Source organism: Coturnix japonica, chromosome 11 (assembly GCF_054131305.1).
Source record: "Coturnix japonica strain WE chromosome 11, WE-NBRP24, whole genome shotgun sequence".
NCBI classification, from domain to species: domain Eukaryota; kingdom Metazoa; phylum Chordata; class Aves; order Galliformes; family Phasianidae; genus Coturnix; species Coturnix japonica.
Genome location: NC_140673.1, coordinates 26,291,454 through 26,314,261, shown reverse-complemented (window position 1 = coordinate 26,314,261; position 22,808 = coordinate 26,291,454). Strand labels below are relative to the sequence as shown.

The 22,808-nt window shown below is 39.2% G+C and overlaps 1 protein-coding gene and 1 long non-coding RNA gene across 20 annotated transcripts in view; one reads left to right on the top strand and one right to left on the bottom strand.

Moving 5' to 3' along the window:
• NFIA (nuclear factor I A) overlaps window positions 1–9,559 on the bottom strand; it is a 323,759-nt gene extending 314,200 nt beyond the window's left edge. For 15 of the 18 annotated variants that reach the window (XM_085511645.1, XM_085511646.1, XM_085511653.1 and 12 more), the window contains exon 1: window positions 8,979–9,309. In XM_085511645.1, coding sequence (XP_085367771.1) covers window positions 8,979–9,074 — 96 coding nt within the window. In that variant the 5' untranslated portion in view covers window positions 9,075–9,309. Of the gene's footprint in view, window positions 1–8,978 lie in introns of all 18 variants that reach the window. The other 3 variants (XM_085511655.1, XM_085511661.1, XM_085511649.1) reach the window with 3 other exon arrangements.
• Window positions 6,537–14,782, top strand: LOC146759080 (uncharacterized). Of its 2 annotated transcripts, none has more exons than XR_014932835.1 (2): window positions 6,537–6,660; window positions 12,949–14,782. It is a non-coding gene; the product is annotated as an uncharacterized LOC146759080 (long non-coding RNA). The 2 variants fall into 2 exon arrangements; XR_014932836.1 differs by having other exon boundaries at window positions 6,550–6,660; window positions 12,069–13,650.
• Window positions 14,783–22,808: the final 8,026 nt, after the last annotated feature.

The following is a 22,808-nucleotide window of genomic DNA, read 5'->3' as shown; positions in this document are numbered from 1 at the left end:
TATTCCAGAAGGCCTCATCTCACACTGTATTTCATGGTACAGCTTCCACCCATTTTGTCTCCAGTGCCTTTCCCTTCTAAAGGGAAAATGAAAATTCCCAGCCCATTGATCTTTCCATTGCTAGGCACCCAATCATTCACTTTTTGCCTGGATAAACATTTCTAGTGGATCACAGTTAAGGTTTTACTGTCCCCAGTATACCTGCACACTGCTGAAATATCTCATTTTTGAAGCAGGATCAGTTTTCAAGCAGGACAAGTTCTGCAATCAAACCAGATGTGCTGAGAGACAAGTAGCAGAAAGGTGGATCGAACCACGCACAGAGAGAAACAACTGATGAGAGGAACACGAAAGGGAGAGAAAGTGAAAATACTACAAAGGCATGTGGTTCTGGAGGGTAACGTGCTGTGAAACCCCTGACTTTGTTCAAAATGCAGGTGGGAGACACCAGGATGCAAAGCTGCAGGTGCTGATGCACAACTGTGCTTTAGACATCTGAATCCAGCACCATAGGGGTGCTTTGAGCCTGGGATCCTCTCTTTTTCATGTTTTCCTTTCTCCGTTTTCGCCAGAGTTTACAGCAGAGTCCCTTAAAATACTCAAATACTACATTGAGCAGATGCAGTCAAAAGTGGCAGCGCTGCTGACTGGAGGGACATCTCATGAAGTTGGCATAGAGCCTTATTTTGTTCAGCCAGTGCTGTCATCCTATGACTCTTTGGCTTCCTGCTATGGAGTTGCCTCAGCACAGAAGAGTTTGAGCAAATGAGCTCCTAATCTGCAATTCAAACCGTGCCCATGCCTCTGAAGAGGGGAAAATAAACCCAAGTTGTCTGTCTGTGCAGTGGTCCAGTTACTGGAGGACCACAGCAGTTGGTAGCCCATATGTTACTGAACCAGATTTTAAGTAATGAAAAAGAAGCAACTTCAAAGCGAGATCTGAAGGGCAGCAAGAAAAAGTCTTGCGATTAACTGCCTCTATACAGGTGTGATCTCTTTGCCACTCTTCTTCGTAATGCTGGGAAACACATTCACAAAGCCTTCCTTCTTTCCTTCCCATCCTTTACAGTACCTGTGTTGTACAACCACGCTTTTGGCCTATTCTTTCCTTAGACTTTCTAATCTCACCACAAACTTACATCAGAAATCAGTTAATGTCCTTGTTTGCCTGGCCTCGCACCCTGTTCTGAATGGCCCGGCTTGGGCAGGAGAGGGATCAGAGACACAGAGATCCTTTCCCACTTCAACATGATTCCATGGTAACTTACAAGCACAGAACATCAGTTAGTTTCAGTTTTACTTCTCATAGTTTACAACCCTTAAAAATTTGTTCTTGTTCTGCTGGTCTAAAATCCTTGATGAATCACCTTTCTGCAACTGCACAAAACCCACACTTAACATATACCTCTTAACCAAATCAGAGAAAACATTTTTAGTCAAAAGAACACCAGCGAGCAGAAATGCACAGGCTTGTTTCTATTTGTTCCTGGGAGTAAAATAAATGTTAACTGAATCAACAATCAAATGGAGCAGTTTTTCTTCTTTCTTACTGAATATAAAAGGTTAAAAATGGGTCAATTTTAATGTTTCCTTTACGTAAATCATTAAGCCATGCTCTACTTCCTATTTCTGTTACACTGGTAAATGCAACCATTTCTGAACAGTAGCACATTTCCATGAAGCATCAGGTCCATTTGCTCCAGCACAACTGAATTCTAAATAAATATTAAAAACACATACCAAAAAACTTCCCTCTGAGATACTCCAAACGCTCAAAAGTCTGTTTGTGACCACATACATAGAGTATCTTTTGAGTTATTCAAGTTTAAAGTGAAGGTCTCTGTGGTTTATCCCATAGCACTGAATTCCCACACTGCTCCTACTGACAACCCTATTTTGTGTATGTGATTCCAATTGGGCTGTGAAATTAATATGGTTGTTTGTGTACATCAAGGGCAACCTGCACTCATTTGAAAGCAAGGGCACTGCAATTATTGGTAGTAAAAGTCTACAAGCTTATAGTGCCATCTGTATCATCCAACACTCCCACCCATATCTAGTTGTATTGCTAACTTTGTGTTTCACAGCCTCTGAAAAGAAAAACAACAACCAAAGAACAAGACATGCTTATGGAAGCAAAATATTTTGAATCTCACTCTATTAGCCAATGCTTTTATTTCATCTGTTCTAATGACTTTTCAGCTTACTGAGAACTACTTTCTAGTAATCTACTGTGTAGAAAATAGATACGGAGATTTTTGTCATACAGATTCTAAATTCAAAGACCTTTGTGAAGAAGAGCTGTTCTGGGTTTATATTATGCCAGCTCCAAAGGCACCTCAGTCGGACCAGCTCCTGCTGCTCTGAGTGTTGTTGGATTCCTTGAGAATGTGGCAGGGCCTGTGCTTTCTGACACTGGATAAAGTGTGAGGATTGCATGTGGAACGTGTGTATATGTGCATGTAAAAAGCTCCAGCACTGGTAATGAGTAATGTAATTATTACTGGACAAATCCAGCAGAACACACATGAGAGAAGTCCCTAGTGAGATTGATGGAAATAGCAATTGAAGTTATCATCAAGTAAAAACATGCAATTAAGAACTATCATTTCTTTGTTGATTTGGAAGAAAAATACAATTTGATTCATCCTGAAATCATCTTTAAATATATTAGTGTCAGTGGTCATATTTGAGGGAGAGGAGTGAAGTCCACCTCTAGCAGCACGGTAAGACTCTTCATGCTGTGATTAGAACTCAGGGAACCTCTCAACAAGCAGAAAATGTTACCTTTTTCCTTTCATCCAAAGGCAGAGAAAGCAGATATTAACAAGTTAATTACTACAAGTTTCAGATTGTTCTTCCTTCTTACAGAAAACACTTGAACTTTGCCAGCAAAACCCCTCAGTATATTTTTATTTCCTTTCTGATTTCTGTAACAGTTGAGGGCTTGCTTAATGTACGAGTAGTACGCTGACAGAAAGCCTCAGAAGCATCCTCATCACTTTAAAGATCTGGTGCTGATGTTTAAACTCATGTGCATTATCAGCCTTGCAACCTTTGGATTCAGATCGGAGAGTGTTAAGACCTCTCAAGGCAATGCCTATTTTTTTTTCTTCATAGTCACGCATTCACTGAGGTTTTGATACTTCACATCTCATCCCAAAGCTGATTGAGTGTGTAGAATTAAAAGGATGGTGAACAGTGAGTGATAGCAGAGAAGTACCTTAGGTACAGCACAGCTTCATATGAGAAGTCCACAAGATAGTTGGAAAAGTAATAATATGGTCAGGAGGACCTGTCACAATAATTTCACCTCTAGACGCCATGGCAGGCTCTGGAAACAATATATGAACATCACCAGAGAGACTGAGCAGGCCCCTAAGGGTAAAGAGCAATGCTCTTCCTTCTCCTCCTGTTCAGAATGCTGTCTACACAGCATCCTTCTGCTCTCTGGACACCAACAGGGACAGTAGAGCCCTGGCTCCTGGCTCACGGGATAGCACCATAAGTTCTGTTGAAGCTTTTGGGACAGCTGAATTTACTCTGTGGCAGTTCCTCGGGGTGTGCTATGGCAGTGCCATCGCATTACAACAAACCAGGAAGTTCCCGAGGGGTTGAACAAGGGTTAACGTGGCGCATTCCCTTCTTACTAAAATGATGTCATTTCCCTCCCCCTTCCTGAAAGTATCTCTTGCTTGGTTGTTTACATACGAAAGTTAATATAAAGTATATATTATAAATCTGAATAGTTTAAAAAACAGAACACATTTTCATATCTGAAGGCTTTGATATACATTTAGATTAAATGTATGGCGTTTCAGTGCTACAAAAAAGCACTGGGTATTTTTTTTTTTTGCCACAAACTACCCTTCTCTCATTTTTCATACATTCTCTCCAGAAGAATAAAGATTAAGAAAACAGAAGTACCAATACATTGTAGAAATTGTCCCAACGAGTTTCTAATCCAGTGTCAGTTACATGGGACTGATAAGTAAAGGAAGTTCAACCAGACAGTTTAATCCTCCAATTTCCTGTCTTCTAATCAGCCACTGACTCCTCTGGCTTTAAATTAGAAACATCCATGGCAATATTCGGGACAGGTGAAGGAAAAAAGAGTGGAAAACAACTAGGGCAAATGTTTGTAGGCATAAGGAGGACAAACACAGAGAATAAAGTCGTTATAAAGTAGTAGAAGTATGTAGAATGAAGCACTGAACGTAAGCACTGAAGTTAGAGATGGAATTTAGCAACTCCGACAGGAAAAGAATAATTTTAATTAAAGCATTTATACAGTGGTTGAGCAGTGTATGAGCACACAAAAATAACTGCATAAAACAAGGAAAATCGACGCTACAATATTGTACTTCGGTGCACTTTGTTGTTTTGATAGAGGCAGGTCCAGGATAATAATAAATACAAGTATGCTTTTTAATATTCCTCAAATGATAAGCACAAATCAGCAAAGCCACAAACAGCACAACAGCACGAGGTGATTATCATGATAAACTTCTATCAGAGTATGTAAATGCGCTCATGTATAGATGCGTTCAGTGATTTAAATGATAAATGCTACTTTTGAGTATTTTGTGCTTCTGGACTTTCTTAGCTTTCATAGGACTAACTAGCCTTCCATATGACAAGTCTGAATATTTATTAGACGTGCCATTATTTTTAATCTCACTTGTAATAAAATCCATAGTGAGGATTCCATTAGTTCTTAATTGAGAGAAATGCCTCTAACAGTTTGCAATTGCTTATGACCTGAGCAAGTTCAGTTATTCCTCTAAATATTTTGCACAGCGGCGTGAGAGAAAGAAGTGTTTTCAGTTCAAACACAATGACCACAAGTCCAGTCCTGTATCTTTAATAAATTACCTTTTAACTTAGGGCATCTAATTAAAATAAAGGTCTATACACTAAAATGTGGATTGATAGTTTGATAATAAAACTCAAAACTGTTATTTTGGCAAATGACTGAAAGATCTGCTTTAACTGTCACATTCAGTAACAGCAGTTTGCATGCTAACTCATACGTGGAGTCATCTGAAATACCTTCTCATTTATTAATAAAGTTTTCTTCTTTTCCTTTTTTTTCCCTATTTTTTGGCAATACTTCCACAACAGAAAGCAGTTTGGGATTTGGGTCTTAAAGCTGCCTGGGCTGAGATTCTCAAGCTGTGAGTGGCTCCCAGGCACTCAGGGGGAGAACCTGGCTGACTCTGCTCCTCTAAACGCAGTGACTCCAGGCTGACAGCAGTGAAATGCAGAGCAGAATTGGGCCCAGGGTCTTTACTTTTGTGCTGTCATTCAGAATTTTCTACCAGTTATATGTTTGCTATGTGTGTATTCTAATAACCTGGCGCAGAAGAAATTTGAAGACCAGCCCTTACTGAAGACATATAAAAGTCCCATCACAACATCATATAGGCTTGCTAGAGCAAATAATTAAAAAAAAAATAATCAGCTTGAGATAAATGTTTATAAAAGTAGCACAGCTGCACATATTTGTTACAAATGTAAGACAGTACTGAAACTTTGCTAGGACTAACCCTTTAGTGTCTCTGTGACAGCATCAAATTTAAATAAAAAGTGTCGAAATTATGATTATTTTTTCAACAAGTCAATTCTTGTCACATCTCCAGGCTGTGATACTGTTTAGAGTATTTGGTACTTCTCTGAAAATATGTATATATTCCTTCCCATGCAAAGTTACAGCATTTTGGGAAGTTTTCTGCTAAAACACCACATTACAATATAGTCAAATAACAACTGTTCATGCATTTTTGTTTTTTTCTAATTACAGCATGAGAAAAATAGATAAGATATCAGAAGAATGCCTTAAAACTGTGGTGAGAAAGGCAATTATTGTTAAAACGCACAAATCCTGTGGGTTCTTTTGAAGCAGTCTGAAACATTACTAACTGTCTGCAAGAAAGAAAAATAGCATTTTTGTTTTACTATGGCATCTTGCTATTCTGGCAAGTAAGATAAAATATATTAGCCATTCCATCAGATGGCTTGAGAGAAAAACTAACTGCGATCAGGCAAAACGAATTAGAGGAGCATTAATAAAGATTATCAGCGAAAGAAAATAAGGTCAAAATTAGAACTCTGCATTTTAAAGCCACCTCTAAAAAATGCAAGCTGCTTTGCCCAACGATAAAATCCATTCATTTTCCTAATCATGCAATCTACCAATCTCCATTATCTCCAGTTAGCTAGCTATAAACATGCTATAGACCAGAGTGAAAGAGGGAGAGTGTGAGGTTGAGAGACGGAGAGAGAGAGAGAGAGAGAGAGAGAGAAAGAAAGAAAGAGAGATTACTACACCCAGCCTTTTATAAAGCCGTTTCTTTCATTATAACAGGTCTTTTCATCAAAATGACACAGAACCTTTAAATTTGGGCATAATAGTCCAGTACAGTACACAGCTATAGCTTAAACCTGATTTAGAACCTGCTCCAGAAAGAAAACAAACTCCCTCATTTGACACACAAATTGTTTACGATTCATTAAAAAGCAAAATTGCATATCACAGTGCTGGCAGCTGAGTCCATATGGGTGCAAGGGGTATTCACTCATCTCTTTGTATGCTGGCAGTACCAAACCGAAGTTTAGCACTATGCAGCTGAGATTTTGTGCAGCCAGACGATGCATGAGGTAATTTTAAAAGCTTTATTTGTCTTTAAAACATTAAGATCGGCTCTCTAGCTTACTTTTGATTAAAAGAACGTGGCAAATGTGAAGAGGTTTGGGGGTAAGGAACATAAGATGTATCTACTTTTTGTTGTACGTTTTAGATTCATTGACTGCATGAAAAACTGCTTATTACTCCATCAATAATTGAAACTTTGTATGAAAATTATTTGCAATTAACGCATCTATTGTAAAGATCTTGAATTATTCATTTTGGTTAAAAATAACATCTCTTTCATCTGGCGCAACTCCTACCACAAAAACAAGGCTATTTTAGTGGGGGTTTTGTTCTCTTAGAAAATAAATGGTGTGACGTTCAAGTTTAAGAAGAACTTTTCGGCAATGTTTAATCTAAACAACAGCATGTGTGGTTATAAAACTGTTTATTTTTAGGCAAGTGCATTACTAAATGTTTCCAGCATTTTTACATATTATATTCACGGTACTAAAACATCTGTGAAATAAATGTGACTGAAATGAAACTTCCTCAGCTCCTTTCTAAAGGCTGACAAATCACTGCCTAGTAGCATTTGAGGATACTTATTAAATAATAAACATTGACATACCTCATCATAAAAGCAGCCGATAGACAATAAAAGGAATGGTAATAAAATATACAGATAGCTTAGAATAAGGCAAAATCACAGCACAAGATAAACGTTGGGGTTAAAACAGGCAGTCTAAAACTTTGCTTTGAAAATGATAACTGAGAATCAATAGACTTATTTACAGGGGTTTAACGAGCTAAAAAAAAGTCACATGAATAGTCAACAGTTTATGTGCATGCAAATACCCCTTCCCCCTCCAACTTCCCCTGGCAGAAAGTCTAATTGGAAAATCAGTACTATAAGAAAGTGGTTAGCCTCCCTATTCCTGTTAACCAAATGCTGCATGTTACATTTCGCTGGCAACCGCTGGCAAACCTCTAATAACCGGTTAAAAAATTAAGACTTTAGACAAAACAAAACTGACAAACCCGAGCCCAAACACCTTTAAATACAAGCCACATGATATACACAATGGCCACCACCAAGCTGCAGAATAAAAACCTTCCGGATCTCACTTTTAAAAGTCTTTCAAGTCCTCAGAGGTCTTAAACTTTCCAAATGATACCAAAATTGGTCCGGGGCGGCGAGGGGGAGGGAGAGACCCGACTTGTTTCAGCGTATCATACAATGAAAGTGATCATGCCTTGTTTTGTAATTCCACTCGCCGGTCCTTTTTTAACTGATATCTATGTGAAACGAGCTGAGGTTCACGGTCCAGTTAGGAGCGGATAATACACTCATTGTCCTGGCAGCAAACTTTTCCTCTCACTGGAAGAATTCACGCTTGCCACAAGAATAATAATTACAGAAAACTAAAAATGCACTGCTAACGAATTAATCCCTAACGGACAAGACGCTAACGAGGGCAGTAATGATTTGAGGACTCTCTTCCTCGCAACAGGACTTGCATCTTCTGCCACAATGGGCTATTGTGCATCCTCCCAACTCACCCTACCTCTTATAGATTCAAGATGTCAAAGGTTGTCTGGCCCGGCTGACCATGACATGCTAGTTAACTCGTTCTACGGAGCACGTTGGGACTTTATTGAAACTTTAATTGCGCCCCAAAGCAGTCTGAGCTGGGCTCAGTGGGATCTGTGACACATGGCTCCAGGTCAGCGCAGCCCCGTAACCTGTTCTCACGTAAACAAGTGGAGGGAGAAGTGAGAGCAGGGTCTGTGGCAGCACCTCGCAAAACGCGCTCCCCGCACACGTGATGGTTTTACACCACGACACTCCCGCACCAGTCCAGGCTTTTACAGCCATTGACTCACTCTGCAGCGGAATGAACTTTCCACCTCCCCTCTTTACAAAATATTGCACGGTAAAAAATGCACATGCACACGGACGCTTGAAAGCAGCAGATAAAGTAAAACAAAGTGAGCGCTAGGCTGCCGGCTGTGACAAGTTACTCTGCACAAGGCTTTTGCAAACTACTTCTTTGCATGTTTTTTTTTTTTTCTTTTTTTTTTCTTTCTTTTCTTTTTTTTTTTTTTTTTCCCTCCTCTTTAAGGAGAATTGAAAAAGCTTCCCTGTGGAAACTGTAGTGCACATTAACGGTCTCCTGTTACACAGGGGAAAGCGCACAAGTGGGACAAGTGTGAGGCTGCTCTACTAAAGAGTGTGAAAAAAATCAAATGTTAATTTGATAAATGTGAGGTCTGGGACATTTTGTCAAAGAGGGAGGGAAAGTAGAAAAGGGAGAAAAAAAAAGCAGCCCTGCTGCCAACTCACCATCCACCAAGTTCTGGCCGAGATGTCGTAGCAGAGCTGCCATTTGATGGAGCCGTCGGAGGTTTTCCCTGCCATTATGCTGTCAGCAAGCTTCATCTGATGCTAACTCACGGGAGATAAGACACCTAATTGAGAAAACATTTGCACTGGCATGTTGGGCAACATGTAGCCCGGTCCATACCATATGGAATCATGGGTAAAAAAAAAAAATCTCCTTGACAATGAACCAATCTCTCACAGACCCAGTGGCAAGGTGAAGTGGAGATGAAAAGTCATCTGCTCCCAGCACTGTCTTCTCCTCTCTCTCGCTCCCTCTCTCTCCCCCTCTCTCTCTCTCTCACTCTCTTTTTTTTTTTTTTTTTAAATAAGAACCCACTGCTCAACATCAAAGAGAGGCGGTCAAAATTAGGGCTTCATCACTCAGATGATTTTGGTCTGCAAGGTTTTTCTTTCCTTTCCCCCTTTTCCTTTTTTTAAGAAGAATAAAGAGATTTAATAGGACAAAGGCAGGTAGTGGACTGCGGAGGGAGATCGCCACAGGCTATTAGCCTAAAATTTCTGCTTGACAGATGGAACTGCTTAGAGACTATCATGCAATGTTTTGGGTATTTTTTTTTTCCTTTTTTTTTTTTTTTGAATGTGTGTGTGTGTGTTAAAAAAGAATTTCAGTCTGATTCAGTATCTGTTTATCGCAGCTACTTTTCTCATGTATGTGAACGGTTAAAAAAAAAAAAAAGACTGAGCAGAAAATAATTGCATCTTTTTCATTCTTTCATAACTGTGCATATAATCATTTGACCAAAACAAAAGTAGAAACTGCTCAAGTTTATCTCTTGATTGAGAGGAGCTTTCTGAAGAAATCAATTGCTCTTTATTCTTTTTTTTTAATAAAGGAGACAAAAGTTTTGGCTCTTTGTTCCTGCTTGATTTTAGATACCAGATCTTATTGTTTAATGAATGACTTTTCATCAGAAGGTTCAAATGGCAAAAGTGCTCCATAAGAACTAAACTATTCCCTTCTTGTATTTTTTAAAAAAACATATATTTAATATATTTTTTAATATATATTTGCAACTATGTATTTTAAAACTTTTTTTTTTTTTTTTTCAATGTTACACTTCTTGACACTGGGTAATAACCCCCCAAAGCCTCACAGAGGTTTGCTCCTTCCTCCCACAAAGCACAGTGCTCTCTACAAGGTTCGTTGTGCAAATGAGGAATTGACAGATCACTTGGAAAAAAAGACAACTCCACAATAAATAATTTCGAAATGCTACAGAAACCTGGTAATGCTCTGTAATAGAAGCCCCTTCCTGCAAAATCACGTATAAGACAACTATGTGCTCTCCCACCTCTGGTGGGACACTGTAAAACAGAAGTATGACTTTGTAACAGCTGAGTATTAAAGAGGCAGCAAGCACTTTCCATTTGCAGCGCCTGGCTGGCGCGCAGGGAGCAAGGGATGCCCAGATCTGACCGCCCTGGGGAGCATAGCACTTCGACCTCTGCAGCAGTGCCTTTCCTCAAGTGCTCAACAGAATCAACTTCGGCACCGGCAAGGAGACTCACCCAGAATATTTCCTAGGTCTGCTGAGCTGGGTCTGATACAACTCACTCCTTCAAAGAGCCACACTCTGCAAATCTTTTGTGTTTTGCATGCAAAAGGAAAATGCATCACAAATATCCACTCTATTTTAAACAATATCTATTTCTGTTTGTATCAAAAAAGGAAGCTCGTGGGCGCACAATTCTTCATTTGATTGTTTGTGTGCTATCAATTGTTGTTTAACTATTTGGCTGCAGCAAAGTTGTAATTCCAGGCGGCACAGATCACAAAACCATCATTCAGTGCAGGACAGAACCAACTTTCATTGAGCTTCAAAAATACCTTCAGATTTCTGCGATGTGAAAGATAAGCAAATGACTTAGCATAATGTACAAAGTGCTAGTGTAACATTCAGGGGTTAGCTTTTGTTTTTGCCCTGACTTTATCTATGGTGCTTGCACAGAAAAATACATCAGAGAACACTCTGTGCAACTACTTCACATCCCATCCCAGTTTGTGTGTGTGTGTTTGTTTTTTTGTTTGTTTGTTTGTTTTTTTCCCCTTTGGATAGCAGGTACGACATCACTGCTATTTACAGTAATGATCTGACTAGCATGGGAAGTGTTAAGTTTTAGTCAGCGTCCATAAAAAAACCTCACAGAGGCTGTGCCAGGAACTGTCCTCACACTGGCTGGCCAAAGCATTTATCGTCTTCTCTTACTCCAGACTCATCAGAGCTACCTGTCCTCTGTGGCTGCTGCTTACTGCAAAAGCTCCTTTGCAATAATCATTCAAAATAAAAGTAAAAAGCTTAAGTAACAACCAGCCTTTGACCAAGCGTCAAATTCACTTTTATGTCACTGCATTTGCTCCTGCCTCTCTAAACAAACAGCTTACCCACCCTACTTATAATTTATTCAGTATTTTATAGCCAGTTGTGCTGCATGCCTTCCCTGTCAAGTTCTGATGAATCTCTGTTCAGTCTATATGGCTTTCCACTGTCTGATGTAGTTATAGATCTACTGACAAACTTTCTCTTGATTGCTCTATTAACCACTGCTTTGAGAGTACTTAGGTCTTCCTATACCAATACATTACTTGGTTTCAGAATATTAATTAAAAACACACTGAATAAACAGTTTTTCAGAAGAGCATACAATTTTCAGCTTATGAATGACAGAAGCATGAAACCATTTCCTTCCTGACAGTGTAGCACTTATGTGCAAAGAAATGAGGAGTGCTGTTGGTTAACTGTGTTTTAAATTCAGAACAATTAGGTGCAGTTAACTTTGCCATTGTTCTTCCTCATGCTGAGGATGGTGGGTTCTTACCCATGGAGCAATTATTCCTTTCATAAGCTGCTGTTGTTAATAGCATTAAAACGAGATTAAATACAACATGTTAAATATTGCAATTATTGTGGAAAATAAAATTATTTGGTGAGCATAATGGGGAGCAAATCAAGCATTTAACATGATCCAGGAAATGCTACTCCAAACAATTGCATTTGTTTTATGCAATTTTTCCCCTTTGATTGCTGACAGATGCCGTTTTGGAAACAAACATCTAAGTAGTTTTCCTTCAATCAGGAAAAAAACCACACACCAGAAAATGGCTACATGTTTTGAATTTAACTCTTGTCAATCAGCATTCTGCACAACACTCGCTGTGAATAGTACTAGGACAAAACGATGCCTTCCAAAGACTAATAAGCCACAAAGATGTGTGCTTCTAAATCAGATCTGATCTGATAAAAGAAAAAGCTTTCATGATGCATTGGACATTCATGCAGACACAGCTGCAAAATAAAAATGCCTGCAATCTACAAATGATACTTCAAGTTGGAAACGTTAGGTATATGTGTTTTTGGGCTACGGGGGAAGAGATTTGTTTTCCGACAGCTTTAGGCCTGAAGCAACAAATTCACATACTTGCCAGTTGCTTTCTGACTTCCTCCTGGAGAAGTGGCCAACTATCCACAAATAAACATGCTTATTTGCTGAGCAGACCTGCCTAACACAGCACAAACAGCATAAGTGTGCCTCCCTGCATCTGCCCTCGGCAGCACATTTGGGTGAGATCATTGTTGCTATCGAGTATATGGAACCCAGGAACGAATACTAAAAAAGGCTAATAACATACATATATATTAATTCAGATGACTCTATCAAGCTGGCATTTTACAGTCTACTGGAAACTGAATGCATGAGAGCATTAGAAATGTTGGCATAGCGGGCGCTTTCTCCAAATGTTGGCTTCTACTATTCATGTTGGTAGAAGAAACCCGGCAGAACAGCACGCGGCTCCCAGTACCAGACACAGCTTTAGGATGTCAGTGCTCTTTACTAGAATATCTATTAACTGCATTGTACCTACTGCTGATTAACACTTTTTAAATTCCCTATACCCTCCTTATTTTTGCAGTGGGAATTGCTTAGGACTTTTTTGGAAGACTGCAACTGTATGATTTTAGATCTGTTCCTAATTTGGGAGGCGTTTTCCTTAGGAAGCCTGTACTTAGATGAGTTACGAAGAGGATTTCCTTATCTTGAACAGTGACAATTAGTTCAAGTGCCATGTGAGAGCAGGCAGTCGATTTCTGGACAGCCTCTGAACTAATGCAAAGTTGCTGACAATGAATGCATGTTCTAGCTTTTGGAAATCCTATAATCCTGGCTTCAATCAAGAGGATCTGCTGTTGCTAAAGGCGTAAACAAGAGGAGAAGTAGCATGTGATCACTGCACCTTCAAGGATTCTTGAGCCAACAGTAAAGCTTCAGCTCGGCACTTGAGGTGACACATGCATTTTGGATTATCTTACTGAACCCAGGGAAAGAAGTTCTTTACCCTCCCCAAGAAAGTTGTCTTTGGTCTTTGCATTTTCCCTGTAGCTTCCCCATGTTTTCCCTTCTGATTTGCTCCCTGCCATCTGCATTCCCTGTTTTGCCTCATCTGTAACAATCTCTAAGATCCTGCTTCTGGCAGAATGGACACACGGACATCCAAGATGACGCTGTGACTTCATGTCTGAAGGAAAAAGGAGGAGGAGCAGCTGAAAGGAGTAAAGGAGATGGAATGACACGCACAAACATTTTAAATAAAAAATTATTCTCTGTCAACCTGAAATGTACAAACAGTTGTATTTTGAAGTTTAAATACAACCAACTATTTCCTAATCTGTGGCCATAACTTAGAGGCACAGCTCAGCATGCTCTTCAGCTGAGAGGTACCAGCCCTAGCACTTTGTTTTCTGCTGGCTCCAGGCTGTGGGATAGCCAGCCTGACCTCTTGGGAAGAAGGGCTTAGTGCTCATACCTGGGAGAAGCCTTCAGAGGGAAAGAAGGACTCCTGTACCATAAATAAATAAATAATTGAAGTCAATGCAAATTCATAGAAAGTGAAAGTATCTAAACTACAACATTTGCTTTGATGCAGCTGGATCAAAGCTATTATTACCCTACTTAGGTGGGAATGCAGGGTGTTTCCTTTACAACTGGAACTATTTATTTTAGCTCTGACATAACAGGGTGTTTAGAAGATGTTGGTTTCCTACCATCTCCAGAGCCACAGCAAAACTCTAATAGGAAGGTTCATAACTTGTAGGATAGGAGCTAAAGAAAACTAAAAGGTTAATATATTCTAACTAGATGTTGGGTATAGAATGTCAGATCTGTCAAATTTCATTACAGTTTGCTGCTCAATGAAAAAGATTTGATTTCTTTTGCCACTGTCCTACTATGTTCAAGTCACACAGTGCCAGCAGCAACCAGCCAACGACCACAGGCTGGCACTGAGCGGGCCCGAGTGGGAAGCCAGCCGCAAGGACCATCTGTTTCCGATTTCTAGCGAAGCCAAGATGTGCAGTGAAGTGCATTCCATTCACTCAGCCAGCCTTCTCCCTGCTCAAGTTATTAGTGTTACAAGTGAAATTATCTTTTCCAAACAGCGGGGGAGCTATAATCCTTATGGAACAAGACTTCAAAAAAAGGGAAAAAAAAAAGGGGGAAAAAAAATAGGGCAGAGAAATGCCCCCTCAACACCCTCCCTCCCTGATTCAAAGACATTTTGTTAAAGTTGTTGATGACAGTTTGTAAATTTAATTGCCATATTCATGAGTGTTATCATTTTAAAATATATCTTATTAAAAACTATATTCTCTAATGCAAGAATGCATGTATTCGTTCATGGGATCTAATGCAGTAACTCATTCAAATGTATTTAGAGTGCTCATTTATGAATAAAGTTAAAAATGACAGGATGAATGCTCATTTAAGTCTCTCTAACATTAAGTGCCTTGAAAAACATTTTAAGTATAATCTGAAGTGAGAATGCATAAACAACACTAATTACATGCTACTTACATTGTTTCAATATGTAATGCATATGTTTAACCTCTCAGTGAGAGGATTGCTCTTGGCACAGCAATTGCAGGGATTTAAGGGTATGCTAAACTGATAACTGTAGAATGAGCTCTGACACGGGATATTGGTCTCCTACTGTTACCTAAACGTCAGGTGAAACCAAAGGATTTATTGAAGGGAAAGGAGGGGGGAAAAAGAAGAAAAAAGACAACACAATGAAGTGAAACTGAGAAGTTTTGTTTTTTTTTTCAAAGGGGGAAACATTTATCCTTTGACACCATTCCATTCCAGTGACTTTACTTCTAATATACCGTGAGATTAATGATGTGGCTACTGTCACTGTGTCTGACGAACACTGGCAGAGCTTTGGAACAGTTGCTCTCTCTACTATTATTGGACATGTTTGTAAGTTGGCATATATAAGACAAACTTGTTCCACGTGCCAGCCAATTGGAAAAACATTATTCAGAAGGACAGAATTTGTGTTTTTCTATTGCATTCTATATATAATATACATTTGGCTTAAAATTCACTGATTTAAAAACTTTTCAATTATCAGTTGTTTGACAGTGTTTTCATGTCATGTAATAATCTCAATACAACTCCTGTGAACATTTATTTCCTTAATTATCTCAACTGATTTATCACCATGAAACAAATTCCTTACACACCAGAGAGAAGCCAATACTTAAGTCTTTGCTTGGGAAGGGTATGACTGCTGAATGCAGTCATAATCATCAATAGTACCATCCCCAAATGATTTATTCTTTCATCATAGCATCATAAAAGAAAGTAGAGAGTATCTTGTTCCATTAATTTTCTTAGTTCATTGCAATCTGCTTTTATAGGTCCAAAACCATTGCCATAAGTGGCTATTGCCACACATTAAGAGTAACTACTGAGTCACTAACTAGTCAATCAGCCCCACTTTGCATTTTATCTTTACTCAGTGTCCTCATTGATACAAGTGTTGCAGGTGCTATGTCTAAACCAACATTAACAAAAACCATAACTTCAGTCTTATGTTTGTATATTTTGAAATATACAAATATAGGCAATATATGCAACTTTAAGTTTTACTAGAGCTAAAACATACTTCAGGTTCACTGATTCTGTGAGAAACACCCCTTGTCCAAATACCACAAATAAGAATCATGGAATTGCCATAGGCAATTTCAGTATTTGAGTTTTGTAGGGTATAGCAGGAGAGAAAAGCTATCAGGTTAAATATATATATATATATATCACAATGCTCAGTACATTTCTATAACTAGCCTGGTTAGACATGGGAGGCTGAGTACCACTACTCCCTGACAGATGACAAGAGCAGTGCAGTCAGAGGCAGATTTTGCATTACTCCTCATTTTGAGTTTGTAGGTAGGCTCCTAGGTAGTACAACAGACTGCAAACACCCTTAGGATTCAGAAACAGTGATGCCGTATGATACAGGAAGCATTTTTCTCTCTGAAATTATGTTTTTACTTTTGTTTATTCTCCCAGTGTCTGACTGGGGTTTGCTATAAGTAGCTCACAGTAGAAAGGAAGATTTTACTATTAATCAAGAATGATAGACGAGAGCCCAGAGTCTGCCTGGAAACAGCTTCCTTTCAAAGGACCTGCTGAATCCACCAGGGCAGATAGATTCTCGGGCAGCAGAGCTAAATCAGCATCTTTTACTATCTATAACTGCATGAAAGATTGTGACTACTCCTTCCTGATGAGAGACTTCTGTAATGTTCACTGCTCAGGGCTATTCTTAAGGAACAAGGAATCCAAGACAGATGTGGCAGTGACCATCATATTAATCTCAAAGACCGAATCCCTCAAAGCAAAGGATATAGAAACAATTGAAACAATAAATATACTGAATCATATCATTCACCATTGCCCTCAGCACTAACTAACTACAGTACCACACATTACTGTGTAATTTTGGTCCATGATTAAGTCTTCTTTTGTTTAGAAAACAAGATTAAAATGCTATTATTACTGAAACCACTCCTGGTTGATGGCTCATATGTCTACTTAAATACTTGCCTGTTCCTTCACTTCACCTATCACATGCCAGACTTGTCCTCTTGATGATTTTGGGAAGGACTAAGCTGCATGTAAGCAAGTTGTACAAGTGAGTCTAGTACAATGCATTGAAGTGGCTTTGGATTACTGAACATCTTACAGGAATATAGAGAGCACTCTGGTGATGCCAAGATACATGTACACCTTTGGGTAATCCATGCCACTGGAAATCATGCCCTGGAAAGCAGATCTCTGAACAAAGATTACTCAAAGGACATCACTGTAGGCATCCTTTTTGCCATTAATTGGTCATGTAATGGAATTTTGGAGATGGTGTCTGCAACACTTTTCTGTTTCAAAAACTGCTTTCATGACTCCCATCCGATTAATAAAAGCTCATAAACTAGGGAAAGTTAGGAAGTTCCAACTAACCAAATTCATATATTTTTTAAGTTTAGAACTGTTACTTCAAACTTCACACATTCAAATCTTACATAAAATATGGTACATCATTAGCAAAGGTTATGTGGAAATTAAAATTTTTATATTTTTTATTTGGTGGACATTTCTGTTAAATTAAAACAACATAGCCATTACAGGCTCTACTCTTTATTGTTTTAGTTTTGAAGACCTGACTTTCTACTTATGCCTCAAGGACTTTGTCTTGCACAGAATAACTCTGGCATGCAGATACAAAAGCACTGCTCAGCACTCCAGGATACAAATCAAAATATTCCGATGCAAGGAGATCACTGAACCTACTTCAAGGCAATGCAGCTTTCTTTTTATGTAGTGTCCCACAACCAAGGAGGAGATATCTTCTCTCTATGAAGTCTTCTTCAGGTATGACAGTGTCAGGGACATCCCTGGGAGGTGCTAACAAATAGCTTACACTCTGTGGGCCACCTTATTCTGTCAGTGCCCCCCTCCTTGTCATGCCCTTTGTATGGCAGCAGTTTCTATGAATCAAGAACCAAATCTGGGTGCTGTGCCTTTATCATACAGGGAAAGACAGTGAACTTGACTCTGCTTTGGATCAGACATGCTCAGTGCTGAAAGGCTCAGGAATGGTTTCAAACTAGACTTTAAAGCCAACCCAGCAGGAATGTATGTCTGCATTACCAATAGGCTGCTCTGATACTGAGAGCAAATACACAAGCTGAGTCACAGCAGACAACAATGCTGCTGACAAAATGTTTTAAACTGCAAGCTAAAATAACAATGGGATTATTTATGGACTGCAACTCTTATTTTAATGTCAATAAATGTACTGGATAAATTCCCCTTCATTAGCTAGAAACCTCAGAAGGAAACAAAAATATTCTGGTAAACCACAAGCTTGTTCTTAGCAAATACATGGCTACATTTCCACTTCAGAGGCATATCCAGACTATTTCTTCACTGGGATAATAAATCTCTGGAAGTGAAAAACACAGTCTATAAATGCAAGACCTACAAAGTAAGGGTGTGACACATGTGGTCCTCAAGGCTCCAGAGAATGACATTGGAGAGAACTGAGAGCAGCTTTTTTTTGTTTTTTTAGATAAATGGAAAAACATGTCTTCTGAGTTCTCTCATTCAGCTCTTACACCAATTTGCTGGAACAAGTTCCCTTCATTATAGGAGATGTCTGCTTTCTTATCAACTGGGCTACAGGCATCTTAGGGAGAGCAAGCTGGTTTGATAGTTGTATGGGAAATCAAAATAAAGACTGGGGAAGTCACTGGGGCTCTCCTATTCTGAGATCTTGGTTTTCCAAGGCAGAAGAACAAGGCACAACTTGCCAACAATAGTGATGGTCCCCAGCCTTTCTCAAAGGCAGAGGTTCACCTCAAGCTGGAAGGTCTGGAAACCACAGTCAGTGACTGTTTTTTCTCCTTCTGCTCCTCAGCACAAATTTTTCATTGCTTTTCTTCTTTCTAAATCTGTAGTTCTATATTTTATCCTGCAACTGATGGCTTACAAGTCATTTTCAGAATTGAAAATATGGTGCTCTCTTGTCAGTGTAGCATTTTGTTTAGTTATAGTGTGACACTAACGACACTTGAGATTTTCCTTAGAGTTTTATCCTATTCTGAAGACGAGCCCCACAAACAATTGTGTCTGGATCTAAGTACATTCTTGACTCCATTCAATTTATTTCAGACTCTGATTCCTTAAGTAGGGGGAACAGCGACTAATAAATCAGGTGTTTCTTCCTTCAGTATAAGTCACCTACTGGGATCAATAAGAAGCAGAAGAAAGAAGTTGACTTGTTTGCATGAGGTAATACAGACAGATACCTAAGCGTAATAGGTAATATATCAAGCCCTATTTTGGCAAACTGACTGTTGGCCAAGACCTGTTTTGTCACTCTGTTTTGTCAATTATCCCCCTACAGATGGACTAGATAGCCTTGCTTCCGAGTCCTTACCTGAACCAGGGCTTTTGTCATCATAACATGAGGACTCTGCAAATAACTGATGCAATGCTGCCTTGGTTCCATCCCATGTGCATTAGAAAAGTTGCTTATTCTCTGCCATAGAAGTATGTCTGAAAGCAATCCACAAGCCAGAAAATGCTTGATTCATCCCAGTTAATTGACACAATATTATAAAAAAATATACAAATATACAGACATATTTTCACCAACCCCTGTGCTTCTGACTTCTAGCAACTCAGATGATTCGGGGCAGGCATCTTAATAACTCTGTAGATACTGCAGCTGACACAATGTGGATAGGGTTTCTGGACAATTTCATGCTATAAAGTGATACATATGCTAAAAAGCACCTACAAAAAAGACACTGGTTGAACCTGTTCTAATCTAAGATTTAGTAACAAATAACAATTTGGTGTATGATAGGCAATTCATTTTGCTATGCATTTACTCTATTTAAACTTTGAAGCACTTAAGGATATTTGGAGTATGCAAGGCACAATTATAAAATCAATTTCCATTCTGGTTTATTACCCAGCCACTTGAAGCCTTAATTTGCTACAATTCATGCTCCTATATTCTGATTCATTAAAAATGGGACCAGCTTCCTCCTGAACTCTGATCATATGCTTCTTACAGCTGAACTACCAGCTCCACCATCTCCACTTGCATCTTGCCTATATTTCTGAACTTAGGGTATCAGTCCAGGTTATTTGCACTTGCTTGAGAACTTGCTGCCTCTATTTCTGAGGCTAGAAGGCCAGAGAATTGGGTTTCGTTGGGTGATCTCCCATTACACCTTACAAATAAACAAACAGAGGAACTGGCAGGAAGTCATGCCCCTTCAGTGAGCAGGGCTCAGCCCCAGCTGAGGGCAAACAAGGCAGCATCATTTTCACTCCAGCACAAAGTGTCTATTCTTGCCTATTTGACCAAAGGAAGCAAAAGCAGAGGGACGAGTAGCAAAGCACATCTGCAGGGCTGTATTTCACAGGAAGTAATGCAGCTCCTCTGTAGATAAGTTTCTCTGAAGAACAAAGACTGATTTTGTTCAGTACTTCAAGAATGACGTATTGAACCTGGACCTTGCTTTGCAATCCTTGAGAACAAGGCTTAGAGAGTGAAATGTAATTTCTACCTCACCCTTCTTTGACTTGGCTGCATGATTTTCAAATTTGCCCTGTAATTCCCATATGAAAAAGAAGTCGAAAAGATGTACATTAATCTCCAGCTGAGATTCTAAGCTTTATTTATTGATTTTGCAGGCTGCACATAAGAGCACCTGAGACAGAAGTCAAAGCAGCAATGGCTAAATCAGTTATACAAAACCTAGCTTTCAACTGTGCTGCCTTGAACCTAAAGAGACAAACTAGTTATGAGTATGAACAAGACTAATGTGGTAGTAATAGAGCAGCAGGCAGTGTTGTCACCAAGTGTTTAAGTATTTTGAGCTTACATCTTTTCAGAACATCGTAAGCTCCAAGGCATGCTACTCAATACAATTGGCTTTCCAGCAGCTCAGCATTTAACATGAGATAATCAGGTTCATGAAGTGTGTTTTTGAATGATACAAGCAGCACTGAATATAGCAGGAGCCAAAACGATGATCATGCTAAAAGCAAACAGCAAAGATTACCTCTCACCCTGTTTTTTTTCCTTAGCTTGAGCAGCACATTCCAGTAAATGCAGAAGAGACACTGTCAAGTATTTCTTTATAGCTTAATTTTCTTTTTAAATCTCCATCATTTGCAATGTCCTTGCTTCAAATGCTCTTTAAATGCTGCAGAACAAAATTTCTCTGTCAATTTTGTTCAAAACTTCACCACTCTTCAAGATAAGAGATAAAGGTTAAAGATAATTAATTTTGTATTAAAATTTAGAAAGATTGATAAACCCAAAGGAAGGTCATCTGTCCTACTCCTAATTGTTGCTCATTTCCAGTATGCACAGCCCTGTAAAACATAGTGGAGCATTTCATAGCAAACAGTCTCTTACAGTAAGTGCAGCTTGGAGATCTTTGTTCTATGAGAAAGACACTAATTGTGAGATGTGCACCAGCACAAGGTTACAGCCACATTGTGAAGCTTATTTGAGAAATTCCACTCAGCAGCTGCCTGCCCCAGAACTGGACCAGGACTGGAAGGGAAATGCTGTTTGTACTGGCTCAGGCCTGGTGCTCACCTGGGACAGTCAGGAGAGACTGTGTTTAACCTGGCTGTGCAGAGAGCTGCCTCCATGAAGGAGAAAGTACCCAGAGCCCCTGGAGTTGTAGACTGGCAGTTTTTTCCTAATTCCAGCAGAGATACATCCCTTTGTGGTTATTAATGGAAGTTTGCCTTCAGTTTCAGGGCTGATAAAACAACTTTCTTTTTTGATAACTTAAAATTGTATTTCTGTAAGCTGCAATTTAAACATTTTACCTTTTGCATATTGCATACAGGAGCTCTCCTTATGCTTCAGTCAGCATATTGCTTAAACATCACGTTCACAATCAATGTTGTGCATTTCAGTACATAATAGTTGCTTTAGCTGTGGGTCTAAATTTGATTTAATCTTTCTTGCCTTATGTATTTTGACTTTGTAAAAGAAAGACTAACATGAGAAAAAAGATCTCACCTCCCTAGTTCCCTTCCCAGCCTTGCAGTCAATACAAGCAATCAAGAGTTAATTGGATAGCACTGCAGCTAGCGATTACTCTAATAATACACAGCTACGCTGTTACAATAAGCATTTGGGTCAGCAGATGCCACAGAGGCAGTAAGAAAGCTTTTGCATGCTTCTATCTGAGCCTTCCCTGTAAACTTCACCAAACTTCCCTTTCACCCTCTTCTGCAGGGCTCTGTAGGGAAGATCAACTCTCATGATTTCTCCAACCAAACCTCTGAGACACTTAAAATGAATCACAATAGGGTCACAGATGGTCATTTACAGCATAGCTAACAGCTCCCTTACAACAGACAAACCTGAACTGGCAATTGAAATGATTCTTCTGACAAAGGAGTAGACAATTATCATTCACATAAAAATAGCACAAACAGCATAAAAACTCTGAACAGGAGAAAAGCCCTGTGAGCAGCACTGACTGATGCTCAGAAATCCTTAGGAAGGTATCTACTACCTAGAGGAAATTATTTTGTAAATCAGTACATCCCGGCCTGCAGGTCATGACTCACAGTAATTTAGTTACTATGTTCTTTGACACTTGCTTCTTTCTGTAATGAATCTGCCATCCAGATCTGACATTTAGGCACCTATGTGTTCAAACAATGAAAATCAGACAACAGACAATTAACAAACACCCAAAGGTTAGCCTGTTATTCAGCAAGTGTAGATGGCACAGCTAGACAAGATGACCTTAGAAAAAAAGGTCGAATACTTCCTCACTTAGAAGAGGTGACACACTCCAGTGCAGGAAGGCTTTCCATCAAGTATTCAGTCCAGCAACCAAAGCATATTTCCTGTGGTATTTCCTGGCAGAGACCATATGA